Source organism: Perissodus microlepis, chromosome 7 (assembly GCF_051167445.1).
Source record: "Perissodus microlepis isolate ML-2025 ecotype Zambia chromosome 7, ASM5116744v1, whole genome shotgun sequence".
Lineage (NCBI taxonomy): Eukaryota > Metazoa > Chordata > Actinopteri > Cichliformes > Cichlidae > Perissodus > Perissodus microlepis.
The window spans coordinates 31,231,587-31,246,000 of record NC_140467.1 but is presented as its reverse complement, the minus strand read 5'-3'; the positions used below and the strand labels follow the sequence as shown (position 1 = coordinate 31,246,000).

General features: G+C 40.0%; 1 protein-coding gene across 9 annotated transcripts in view; it reads right to left on the bottom strand.

Moving 5' to 3' along the window:
* tcf4 (transcription factor 4) overlaps positions 1–14,414 on the bottom strand; it is a 243,221-nt gene that overhangs the window by 111,360 nt on the left and 117,447 nt on the right. Inside the window, exon 1 of one of the 9 annotated variants that reach the window (XM_084934633.1) lies at positions 998–1,293. The exons of the other annotated variants lie outside the window; for them this stretch is intronic. Within the exon in view, the coding sequence (XP_084790759.1) occupies positions 998–1,003 (6 nt within the window). The 5' untranslated portion in view covers positions 1,004–1,293. Of the gene's footprint in view, positions 1–997; positions 1,294–14,414 lie in introns of those variants that run through there. 9 annotated transcript variants of the gene reach the window in all.

The window sequence follows — 14,414 nt, the reverse complement described above, 5'->3', positions numbered from 1 at the left end:
TCTAAAATGTTAAGTGAAGCTAAAACACTGTTTGCAGAAATACCTGAAACATCACAGAATAAAGTCACAATACACTGGCCAGTTAAACTCTACCTCAAAACAATGTCAAGCTACTGCAGGATAATAGCAATGTCAAAATTAGCACTCTATAGATAAGACCCACAAATTGCAAAAACACAAGACAGGCCAGAAAACTCCACAAATGTGACAGTAATAACAACCTTCAGTGCACAACTGCAGTGCAGCAATGTTGCATTCACTTAAAATGCAGCAGTCGTGTCATTGTCGCTTAAAACTGAATTGAGTTCCAGTACAGGGAATTCACCTCAAGTATGGAAGGGCTAAGGATCAAAGCCATGAAGGCTAATATGTTGGAATGCTAGCTCTAATAAATGAAAAATGTTTATGGAAATGAATTCGATTTTCTGACTTAATTAAATTCTATTTATGCCAAAATCAAATGCAGAAGATGTACATGAAATGCAACTATTGATAGAGATTCCTGACCTCTATATGATCATTACCTTCTATTCCATATGTCTTCTGCAATACAATGATTTTGAATGTGTGTGTCACCACCAAAAAAGGAAATATTATAATATTTAGTAGAAAGCAAGTTAGTAAGTAAGAAAGTAGTAGTATGCATGGTTTACTATAAATATATGGAAGTTAATGAATGCCAGTATTTTTATGATACAATAATTTAAAGTGAAAATGAAAAGGAAAAAAGAAAAATGAAACTCAAATTTTAAGGTTAACATTTAAAAAATACATAAAATAGCCAAAATTTTAATAATACCTCCACTAACAAGTAAATCTTCAAGCATAGCTTTCTACACAGCACATAACTAACGCTATAAAAGTTCAGCTTCATACAGACACATGAATGACCACCCGGTAGATTTATCAAGACGCTTCCTGTAGACACAGCCTACCTGAGACACCTCAAACCGAGCTGATAATGACAAAAGAAACCCTGGTTAGTGATGGTATTTACCTCCATGAGAACGACCCCATGCTGCCCAGCGTGGAGATGTTCACCTCACGGCTCAGTCTAACTTCTCCTCGCTCTCTAACTTATCTTCTCCTCTCCTCTCTCTAGAGCTGCGACTCTGTTTACGGCTCAAACTTAGCAAACCGCGCACACATTGTCCCGCTAATTAAGTTCAATGATTTCGGCAGCAACAAGTGGCATCTGGGCTGATTCTGAGAGGAGAGAACTCGAGAATAAAGGACAGACAGGAGAATGGAAGAGAGGGTCATTTTTCTTTCTTTTTCTTTTTTGAAAGTGGGACAAAAAGTAAGTGAGGAGGAAAGAGGTGAAAAAAGAGCCGGCCTCCCCACCCCCCTCCTCCTTTAAATGGACTCCACCGCCACTCCGTTAAAGTGTAGAAGACCCCCCCCCCCCCCCAAATCTTTCTCGTTAAGTAATTAGTGTGCAGTGTATTTAAAGCAGAGGGTGGAGGAGTGTGTTCAGGGTTGTGGGGGGTGTTTCGGCCCTATTCTGAATTCTGATCAGCGAGTCGGCTGAAAACAAGAGTTAGCTTGGCACTGCCGGGCCAAGGAAGGCTTTTCTCATGCTAAGCAGGGCCTAAGTAGGCCAATTACAGGGCCAGCCTCGGTCTTGGAGCCATTCTCCGGCTTAAAACAAAAGGGCCCTTGTCTTAAATAAAGTCAGTCACACACAGAGAGAGGCAGAGGGAGTCAGACACAAAGGCACACAGTCACACACCATTTCAGTCATCCTGTGTGTTTCTGCGTGTGTGTGTGTGTGTGTGTGTGTGTGTGTGTGTGTGTCGTCAGGGGGTAAAAGGAGGTTCCCACTAAAACAAAAAGGGGTCTCATTGATTGTGGTCGCTTTTCTTTCTTTTCTTTTCTTTCTTTTTCTCCCCGTCCTCAAACATCGAGCCAGGCTGGTTGGTCACCCCGGCAACTAGACAAGCTGGAGAAGAGAGCAAATGTGCATTTGTCTCGCCGTCTGCGACTCTTAAACATTTATCTTACATGCTATCCGCTCGTATTACTCCAGCAGATACGAAGGTGTAGCGTGTGAAGTGACTACTGTGGGAGCATGAGAAAAAGAACAGATATTGTGACCTTTGACCTCTCAGTGGGGGTGAAGCATCACAAAAAGAAAAAAGAAAACACAACAGAAAACAGAGAGCCTGTCCTTTTCTTTTTAAAAACCTAGACCGTCTTGGATTTACTGTAATAGATAATGATCGAACAAGTTTATATTGTGTTTCACGTCGTGTATATTTGCACATATTTTTGATGTTGTCTGTCCTTCATTATGAGCTGCAGCCATTTGGTCAGTGCTGGTTGTCTTAAAATGTGCCACATAAATACACTTTGGATTGTTTAGGTTACGTTTATAATTCAACCAAGAACTCCTTACAGTGCTAAAACATGTTTGTTTTTTTTAACAGGATTCACATAAACAGAATAAAGTAAAAGTTACAAAATTAAGTGGACTACAGCTCGTTGTTATCTATAACTGGTCCTGAAACCTGTGGTAAACCAAACTCAACATACAAGATAATTAGGTCTAATTTCAAATGAATGAACATGACGCATCTCGAGCTTCTCGAGCCGGGTAGTCGTTGGTCAGAGCCTGTAAACAACTCGTTGTAAGCCGTTTCCTTTTCGGCCTATAGAAGACTCAATGTACTCAAACTGAGGCTTTCCAGGTAATACCATATTACAAGTGAAATGTTAGCTATACAATTTTATATGAGATGAACAAAATTCCAACATTAATAGACTTTAATAATCAACTGAATGTTTAATTTCTTCTGAAATAATTTTTTTTATTTAAAAAAGCATCTTTTCTTATGAAGTCCAGGTAAATTTAGCCAGTCCGAAACTTTTTTTCTGACATTTTTGACACCAGATGAATGCAAAATTACATAAAGCAGCATGATGTGCCAAATTGTAAGGTAGGCAGGTATAATATTTAACATTTTTACATGATTTAGTGCTGCTGGATGCTGACAGTTAGATCACAGATCTGCAGGTATTTACTTCTAAATGGAAAAGACAAACATTATCAGAACCATAAAGCGCAATCTTCTGGGAAATAATTTAACTTCATATCAATGGTGTTATTTCTCGAGCTAAAAACTGCAACTCTCAATTTTTTTCCTTCTTTGAAACCTGAAGAACACACAAATTTTGCAAAATTACAATCTGCCAATAGACACAGCGGTAAGCGATTTGTTGGGCCAATCAGCTTACTTGACATTTGTGGGGCGCTTGCATCGGCTCCTCTGTGACCTACAGTTACCCACAGCTCCCCTCTCTGAGTAGACCTACAGGGATTTATCTTCATAGTGTTATCATTCCAGCTGTACTCTCCTGATATAATCGTCAGGTTCACTCCTCCTCGCTCATTCTCCTGCTCCTGTTTTACTTTCTACATTATCATGTTTTCTCTCTGTCATTATCTTTCTCTATGCGTGTGTGTGTGTCTACAACACAGACACACACACACACACACGCAGAGCTCTGTTTCTCACAGAGCTGACTGGGCTCCGGTACCCAGCTGCTCGCAGAGACGATATTAACTAAGATAGATTACCAGAGAGAGAGGGAGAAAGGGAGAAGAAGATGCATGGACACGGACGAAAACAGAGAGAAATGCAGAAGAGGAAAGCGAGCGGCAAATAGGAAATGGAAAGAGAGGACATGATAGGAAAAAGATGAATAAAAGACGGTGAAGAGTGAGGGAGAGGCATAAAAAAGAACGGAACAAAGTAGCTGGCATGATGGATGGCTGACTGGCTTCAACAAGCTCGACGTTCCTTATAAATACGAGTGTTTTCTGTCTCTCTCCCCTACATCGCTCCCTCTCCCACTCGACCACTCTGTCCTCGTGTGACTGAAAAAGCAAACGCTCACATGTCATCAATTTCCACCATCGCAGCCATGAGAGACAGACACAGAGAAAGAGCGAGAGAGGGAGAGAGGCAGGAAGAAGTCATTAATTACCAGGAAGTGCTGGCGAGGCAGCGGCGCACCTGTACGCCAGCTTCGCTCCAGCTGACACACACATGTGTATATACAAAGACACACACACACACACACTCCTGAGGGAGAGGGGCCCGGAGGCTGCTACCACAGACTGTAAAACCAGCAGAGACAAGTGGAATAAAACCGGACGCTCACGTAAGACAGTAGAACCACCAGCAGCTCACAGTTGGCGCCATTAAACAACTTAAATAATAAAGAAATAGTGCCCATCAAAAAGCTCAATATTCTGTATTGGAAGCAGCACGTGTGCCGAAGTAGGACAACGTTTGGAATTTTATTGTTTTATGGGAATTTTTGATTGATCTTATGTGGACTTTGAACAGCATATGCTGCATATTAATTAAATCTATTGTGACATTATATAGTTTATATTACTTTTGATTTACTACTAGCGTTTATTAATCAATAAATCAAACTTCAAAGTTTACGGTGGCATGAACTGGGACAGATTAACCCACACAGGGGAAAAGTAGCATAGCATTTGATGCTGTGCTCCCAAGAAAAAGCACAGCATCAGTATCAGCGAGGAAAACAGCTGAACCATTTATTGATATCGCTGGTCATGAATAACATTTTCCATTTGATTGTGTTGTTTAAATACTGCACTGGGACCTTTTTTGTCTGCTTTTGCTGTGAATTCCTAGATGATTAGCAGCAGCTATTGTGGATGTTTTTTCCACATCCAGTGACATAAACAAGTAATCTTTCTTAAAGAATACCCAATCAGGGAACCCCATCCATTAATCTGTCAACTTCCAATATAGCCATTTCATCTCCAGGTCAACTCTTGCTTTCCCACTCACAGGTCATAATTTATGAATGCAGATAAATGTAAAAAGCTAAAGTGTCTTCAGATGATGTGCAATGGTTTTGAGATTGCATTTCACCAGATGTGGTTCCTGCTTTTGCTCTCCACATGAGCTGTTCATTAGAATTCAACCAAAGCTTGTTAAGATGTGATTCATCAATAGAACTCAGACTACAAACATAAACTAGAAAGAGTCTGGTGCCATCAATCTTGTACTTTTCTTACAGATTCTGCATGGTCACGTGCGCGCACGTACACAGAGATTAAAGTTCACCCAACAAATACCAAAGTGGATGTGTTAATCATGAGTTGTCCTGGAATGGCTTTTACCACCTCCTTAATTCCTTTTTTTTATCCATCCATCCTCTTCTGCATGTAGTGCAGTATTGCATCTTAGCAGAAGCAAGTGTCATGAGGCACGAGGTGGGAAGCACCGCAGACAGGACAACCAACCATTCGTACCAAATTTAGTCACCAATAAACCTAATGTGCATGTCTCTGGAGTGTGAAAGGATATATCAGTGCAGACCAGGCCTGTGAGGTGATGGTGCTAACCACCACTCCACCATACTGTCCTTCTTCTTTTACAGTAATTGATGAGAAAATGTATAAATGTGACTTGTGAGGGATATCAGAAGAGCTTTGTTGTTTAATTTGGTTGCATGAGGTTGTTGCTGTGATCATGGTCAGCAGTTTTACCATGGCATCATGGAAGACACTCTAGCACCATAATAGAGTGAGCCACTCTTGAAGTCACACAAAGCTCACAGTCACTGCTGAACTAAAGATTAGTCCTTATCATATTTCATTTTCTATTGATCTACAGATGTGTATTTAAAGTAAGTATTACTAAACTTATCACCTCATTGCCAAAGCATGATCCTGGGCTCTCTTAAGGTCTAGACTGCCCAGCCATGGACATGACCTTGAATGTTAATGTTTTGCATTATATACAAACACACACACACACACACACATATATATATATAGCAGATACTGTGACTATAAGTGCAGTGATCTTTAAAAGAAAGAAATTAATATTTGATTGACAGAAAGAAGAAAAAACAATAAAAGAAACTGACTCAGAATCATTTCTGCATGATTTTCTTCTTTTTTGAGAGCTTAAAACAACATTATCAGTGAGCTTCTTCAATGACGTGTTAATTTTTTATGCGATGAATTGTTTCATGCCATCTGCTGGATGTGATAAAAAGAAAGGGCTTTTTAAAAGGACAAAAAGTATAAATGTAATTTTTGTTCTTTATGTCAGTGGTTGACTGCTTCAGGCTGACAGCTGAGAGGGAGTGTTGGTGTATCCTGCAGCTTCTACATCTCTCTTCAAAGAGCTGCACAGTGAAGTGGCTGCTGGTTGTGGAAGAAGTGTTTTTCCTCATTCTAGTTTCCCATTTCAAGCCTTTTCTTTAAATGATATCCTTAATGTGGCTGAACACAGAGGTAATGGTGTGATGATATGCGACAGACACACACAGTTTTAGTCTTTTATTTGAGGTAGGTCATGTTTGAATATCACACTGGCATAGTGGACAGGCCTAACAAAAATGTGTGTTGCTTTCAAAGACAGCAAGTGAGCTTCAACCATTTTTTTATGGAGGAGCCTTTATGATGTATTAGTTGCTTTCAGTCGTACTCTGGAGGCAGTCAGGAGAATCAGGTTTGGACACAGTCGGACATCACACAGTCTCAGGAACTGGCAGGTTAAAGAACATTCAGAGCTTATCGACATATGTGATCTCACATGCAGCCTGCAACTAGGAGCAAAAATTCTGGGCGGCATTGCATGTGTGAAAAAATGCTTTTGACACGTCATAGTAGGAAAATCACAGGTGGAACTGGGATTGTTCAGTTCCATTCAGAGTCCCAGTGAGCCATGGCAGTGAACCAGAATGCACAAAAGCATAAGCAAATGTTTTTCCAGCCTCAGGCTCAGGTCACACAATTCAAAGAGCGCACTAAAGAAGGGACTGTAAGGAAAATAAGACGTATTAGAGTGACAAAAAGAATACAGCATGGCTAAAACAGAATAAAGTGGAGGAGTTAATAGCAGGAGGTTGAAGGATACACTCAGATGTGACAACAGCATACGTTATCATATTATGTTATGTCTCTAAATTACCCTCGACTACAGGTGGGCAGCCCTGTTCTGACACACCACCATCCCTGTGCCAGAAACGTGTTCGATGAAACAAACATGGAGCTCATGGAGACCCTCAATGCTGAAGTTTATGGCTCTTTGCTGCACACCACACCATAAACACCCAAATCTCTGTGGCTAAATATTCAAATACTGAAATGTTAAGGAAGCAGGAAGTTAAAGAAAAGAAAAGCTGCTCTGTGTCATATGATGAAACATAAGACTGTATGTTTGTGTAGAAAGTTATTTCAAGTTTCAACAGAACAAAGCATCAAAGAAGCCGACAGAGCCAATCAAATTGCAGGACTGCCATGACAACACAAACACACAGAGAAACAGCCAGTAAAATAAATCCACCAGAGTCTGTGTGTGTCATTTAAAATGATGCTGGTGTAAGAAAAACCTCAGGGACAGATCACGGCAAACACACACACACACACACACGCTTCTGCAGTAGCGAGGGATCCACTCGCAAATGCCAACTTCCTCCATCTTCTAACTGCTCCAAACACCCAATAGCACACACTTTTACTCAAACACAGCAAAAACACACACACACACACACACACACACACACACACACACACACACACACACACACACAGCAGTTCAAAGCATTTCTCCTTAATTAGCGTTCAACGCTTGGCTTGACAAATAAATAGTGATCATTTAAGAACACTTAGAGAGGAATCAGACAGCACATTACACCTCACAATATCTGGCAGCTTCCTGGATGCAATTAGGGGGATTGGGGGGGAGTTAAGGATGAAGGAGAGAGAAGGGAGGAAAGAGGTAAGAGTTAGAAGCTCAAAGCGAGGAAGCAAAGAAAGGAATCTCGAAGGAAGGAGAGAAAAGAAAGGAGAGGAACAAAAATGCAGAGAGTAAAAGACAGAAAGAGAAGTTTGGTATGACAGAAAAAATTACAGATGGCAGGAGGTTACAGAGGAAAAAGGGAATGAGAAATGACAGAAGAACTGAGGGGAAAGGAAGGAAGAAGGTTCAAAGTTGATGACAAGTGACAAACAAGTAGGGAAGAAAGGAAACAGGATAAAAGAAGAAGAAGAAAGGAAGTGTAAGGATGACAACGAAAGAATGAGGGAGGAAAAAATAAAAGACGAGAGGGACAAAGGTAAAATGGAAGGGAGAAATGGGAAGGGAAGAGAGAAATGGAAAACATATGAGCAGGGAGGAAAGAAAGAGGTAGAGATCAGGAAGGAATGACAGTAGGGAGGAAAAATTCATAAGGAAAAAGACGACAGAGGAGAAAGCCAGGAAGAAAGATGAGGATGGTAAAAGGAGGAGAAAAATGAGAAAAAGAGAATAATGGGACAAGGAATGGAAGAGATTAAAGTAAGAACAATCTGAAGAAAGAAAAGAAGAGATGGAATAAAGAGGGCGAGTGCAGAACGACATTAAGGAAAATAACAAATAAAAAATGGAGAGGGGGCAAATGGAAGAAAGAGGAGGAGACCGGAAAGGAATAAATGATGGATGGAGAGACAGATTTATATTTAGAGATGAAAAGAGAGATGAAAATGAAAAATAGGCTTCCCTGCAGTGCCATCTTGAACTGATCACTCCCATCATGCATCAGTCCCAGCTGCCTTTACTTTGTAGTTCTGGAGACTTTTTAGTCATTATGACCAGGAGCAAACAGACCCAGAAACAGAGCTCAAAGAATGGATGTTCACATTTCCCAATCAAACACATCCTTCAAGTCAGAGCTGACACGCGACTGGCTGCAGCTCCTCTAACGTTCGCTAAATGCAGCTTCGGGAAAACCGAGTTGAACTGAACGAGCAAAGCCCCGGAGTTCTCCCATAAACGTGAAGACGATGATTCATTTCCATAATCAGATGGTTGTTTCAAACACTAACCTCACATCTTCTAAAAAGCATTAATTTTGGACATTTTTACATATTCGTCCATTAAGGAGAAATTAAGCCCTAATGATGCATGAAAACGTCGGGGATATGAGCTAGTGCCGGGAAACACTTGAAATAAAACTTAATATGACTGCATGATTGCAACGTGGCTCTGATGAGGGTAAAAAGAAGCAAATCCACTTAATCTGTTTTCACTTTTATAATGGTTACTAGTATAGGTGGATAAATTAGTTAGGTTTTTAAAACTTTCTAAAACTCTGTTGTGGCTTGGATACTAGATATGACTGCTTAACCTACTTTTGTTGAGTTGTTATTAAACAGAAATAATACATTTTTAAAATTTTCTGATGTGCCTCTTTGAGACTCTTTTAATGTATCCACACTTCCTGTTGTTTCTCTCTTATTTTGCTTATTTTACCTTTGGAAACGAATCATATTTTATTCCAGACCGATGGAGAGTGAGAAATGTAGGACATAAAAGAATGAAATAAGCAATGGTAATTTTTTTTTTTGATTTGTATAAACTAACAATATACAGCAGGGTGACACCGATATATACTTTTTAAGTTAACTTAAAATAGGCATCACCTGATGATTTCCAGGGAGCTAGAAACAGTATTTATGCAATATTTTAGTTTCATTTAAAACATTAATATTAGGGTTTAACCCTGGGAAACAAGATTCCCAGAAAAACCAATCAGTACTACTTCACGATTCCTGGGAAATGCAATGGTGAGAAATAGGAAAATATTAAGCTGGATGCAATACATTAAAAAATATATATAGTCTATTAAGGAAATGCAAAGCATTGCGGTTACATAGCACATGTATGTTCTGACTTCTGCATTTGTACGGTAGCACCTTTTAGCCAATCATTCGTTCTGTTGCAGGCTATTCGCACCACTGCTATAGCAACCAATCGTGCATTTCCTTAGATTGGAGGATGATGCTGTTAATTGCAAACTTTGTGATCAGGTAATAAGATGTTCAGGACGGTCAACAAGAGGACTCCATCAACATTTAGACACTCAGCATGAAGTTCCAGAGGAAATCCCATGAAAGCATTATATAACAAAGCTAATGATACAAGCCTGTCCTAATAAAGGTTCTGCTAACTTCGCATGAGCATTCATTGAGTTTACGAGCGTAGATTATAATTTAGCCTTCGTAACCTGTCCAGGACGCACATCACCCTGTGGTAGCTGGGATAGGCTCCAACCCCAACTGGCGACACTGAATTGGATAAGCAGAAGAGAATAGATGGATGGAGATTATAATTTATTGCTTTGCTATTACAGTAGATGCTGCTTTGTGGTCACAGCCTTTCATTAGCAGAGTGACAGTAATATTTCTGAATGCAAAAATGGAGCTCATATTTAGGCTAATGCTGATGACTGAAATTGTGTTTTTAGCCTAAATAATTATCCGAATAATCCACAAAAGTCATATTGTGAACACATGTATGCATATTTCTATTTGTTGTATTTAGTGCTGCTTTAAATGTCAGGGTCTAGCTGATTTAAAATGTCTAATTTTGGGGAAAAAATATACAATCCTAATTATTTATCATACAAGATAAGTGTGTATGTTTTTACAGGCTGTTCACTGAGCTATATCTTTAACGTCAGTGTGGACCACACTCTGCTGAGATGAGAACATTTAAAGTATTTTGCTGCTTCTGTGCTTTTTATTTGTAAAGTAAAAAAAAAAAAATCTTTGAAATGTCCAAAGCTTGGGCTGCATTTCATTCTCATTTAAAGGAAGTTCAAGGTCTGTGGGATCCAGGAAGTTCTTGCTTCATCTGCCACAGATAAGAATCCGAGAGAGGACCTGCAGAACTGAGCTCTGATGAAGGGAACACACATGAAAAATATCAGCTGGCTTTTCCACAGCTCATAGATCAAGACTGGATTGCTGTGTGTGTGTGTGTGTGTGTGTGTGTGTGTGTGTGTGTGTGTGTGTGTGTGTGTGTGTGTGTGTGTATGCGTGGGAGAAAGAGAATTAGTGCAGTTGCTGGTATATGTATGTCAGCATGTGTGTGTATGTTTGCATTAAAGTTTCAGCACTATCGTGTGTGTGTGTGTCAGCTCTGCAGTGTAGATGTGACAGCTCAGTTCTGTTCTGTGTCTGTTACCAGCTGTTGTACCTCGCTTGCAATTTCTGTGTGTGTGTGTGTGTGTGTGTGACAGCATACTGTTTGATGTTTGAGACATCAGAAAGGAGACAGAGTCAACGTCACTGACAGAGAGTAGCTCCCTGGTTTGGCTCCGTGATGCCTGCCGAAAACTCGTTAAATAAACACAGTCAACTGCTGCATGAATCAATCAAATAATTTTCACAACCAAATATACCCTCGCAGAACAGCAAGCACACTGAGCTTCTTCTCAGTGCTTCTTTTTCTTAGGAGCAATAATTGAATTAGGAATACTGTTTAGAGTAAAAGTATTTAACATTAGCGAGATGTCTGTGGCTACACCAGCAGCTATGAGGCTTTAAACTAAATGCAAACATCAAGAACTTTTAAAAAAAAGATGCAACTGGACTTTTTTAGGTTTGTGAATATATTTTCACCTCTCATCCTCTTCGGTTGAAAAAAAATCCATTTGAAGCTCCTATGTTGCATCGCTAGAGTTGTCACATTCAGAAACTTAGTTCAGCTTTTTACGACCGAAGGGGTAAAAAATGGTGGCGGTATTTAACCCCTACTGGGGGTTGTCCCCTTTGGAAGTGGCCCTGAGGGTCATGTGGGTCACCAAATGATCAAGGTATGAAAAAAGGTGTGTGCCATTGGAAAGCTGACTCTGTTCACCTGGATGTTGTCAGTGTGTGAAACATTTCGTCATTCATCCAAATGACTTCTGCAGTCTCTGAGGCTCCTCTGAGACTCTTAGACGTCCTATGTCTTTAGTTGTTTAACATCACCAATAGATTGATATTGTATTTGTCCTGTCACCCTCCCCTCCCTAGAACCTAGTTCTGCTGGAAGCTTCTTCCTGTTAAATTGGAGTTTTTCCTTCCCACTGTCGCCAAAGCACTTGCTCATAGGGGGTCATACGATTGTTGGGGTTTTCTGTTTTGTTTGTATTATTGTATTAACTTTACATTACAGTATAAACACCTTGAGGCAACTCCTGTTGTGATTTGGCATTATATAAATAAATAAAAATAAATAAAATCTAATTGAGTTGACTTGAATTGATATGAACCGCTGTAGGTGATATTTATTTATAATCACTGGGTCATGAGATCAAATTCTATAATTCTATGCTTCACTGGTGCTTTATTGACCTAGTGCAACCCAGCTGACTGCTGAGACTAGCTCTCTCTATCCTTGTCCAGTTGTATCCTAGCTATTCTTCTGCTCCATATAGCTTCCCAGCATTTTTGAATTGTTCTACCATCTACTGAAATAAAAAGAAATCATAAAAACAGAGGACAGCTTTCAACAACTGTAACTAAAGGAGCCCCCAGCAGCTACAGTACATCATGCTATACTTGCACTGGATGGTCCTGACACTCTAAATGTGCAAAATGAATGAAACAGGCACAAACTCTGAGCTGTCACTGCTGATGCGTCAACAAAGACAGAGCATGTGAGTCCAGCATCGTGTGTGTCTTTATGATCAATAGCAAAAAATAAAAGTGTCGATCTCTGCGGCCGGTAAATGAGAGTAAATGACAGCTGAGCAGCTGGATGTGTGTGTGTGTGTGTGTGTGTGTGTATTCAGATCTGGAGAGCAGCTGTGAATGGAACACCTCACTACAAAAAAAGAGGATGGATGGATGCAGAAGGAGATAAGACTGACTATAGACAGATATGACATAACTTGGTGAGGTTACAGACATGAGGCATGGCAACAAAAGCCCCTGTCTGGTGCTGAACCTCCTCAAAATTTTCTGGTCTTATTTGTGTTTAGCTACAGGCCCGTAGATCAAGGGGTATGTACCATAACATCAGGGTGTAGTCACTGTATGAACAACAAAAACAAACAGATTTTCAGCCTGCAAACATCACTGATTGCTGACAATTAACAGCTGTTTACAGTAACAACAGAAAACAAATATCTGTCTTCCTGTTTTTGTGTTTTTCTTTAATTAGAGTTTTTTCCAACCAATGTAAAGACTTTAACACTTTACAATTTTTTCTCCACTCATTTCTTACTTCTATGCCTTCGGGCTCCCAATCCATTAATGCAGTTATCACGTCTTTCTTGCTCTTCTCTCACAGCTCTGCATTTTATCACACAGACAGAACAATTTGCAAAACATTTAGCATAAGTATAGACATGGACCGCAGATTTGACTTGATTACCTGAGAGATCTCTGCTCACAATATTTCAATCCTGTTTCCAAACCGGTGCCAGTGTCAAAGCTACAAAATATCTAACAGGAACACCTAGGTTAGCAGCAGACACAAAAATGATGTCACACCTGCTAGCTCATGTCCTGCTTTGGTGTCGTTTTGGCTTGTCACGCACCAACTTGACCAGGTTGAAGACAAGAACCATTACGACAATATAATGGTACAGGAGCCGTGATATTCCCAGATTACACAGAGGGGGACGCTGCAACTTGAAAACTTTGAGGAAAAAAATCTGCATACTGCAGTGAGTCCGGCGTGCCACGAGCACTGGTATAAATGTGCTGACATCACAGCTGGCACAACCAAGGCAGTGACTTAGCATAAATATCTCACTGTGAGTTTGTTACGTGGGGATTACAAAACATGCAAAGAGAGAGGGAAAGCTGTAATCCACAGCAGGTCTGCAGGGGTCTCCCACTGTACTTAAGCTGAAGTAATTGAGCTGGGAATATTATAAAACTATTTTGTTTCAAACAATGCATGTAAACAGTGAAGCAAAGTGTAAGATTTGTGTCATCTGCTAATAAATCACTGAGTTCCTCTTTGCTTTGCATGAAGTTGTTTGTACCAAACTGGCTGTTCTAAAAGAGAAACACTTTTATAATGTACAAATGGTCCAATAATAATGGAGCCCAATTAGGACAGACTACGGTCAAAGCAGCTTTATGAATATTTCCCTGCATGTAACAGTCTTTGACTTGTCCTTGTATTTTTCTTGGTGGACCAGCTGTTGGGGGCTTGTACTTCCTGCTGCAACGCCATTGGTCAGAAAGGATCCAATGGGGGTGAGAAGAGTCTGAATGAATTTGATGATGAACACACACACACTGAGTAACCAGAATCCACAGTAAAGGAACTGCGAAGACAAACACACACACACACACACACTTAGAAGTACTGCATTTTTACAGACAGAGGAAGGAGGAGATAGACAGCAAATGAGAGATTTGCTTCTTCAGTGGTATGTAAAGTTGAATAAAGACAATCTGTAATCTGCAAAATAAGACAGCAGTGAAAAATGTGAATATTTTTAGGTATTATTAGTTATTATATTTTACTGTCATATGCTGCTAGTTTTTAAACGCTGTTATGCAGGTCTCTTCTTAGCATCATCCCACATAGCACCCAAGCGGACGAGTACAAACAGAGTTGCCTGCTAGCGTTTACTCGCTA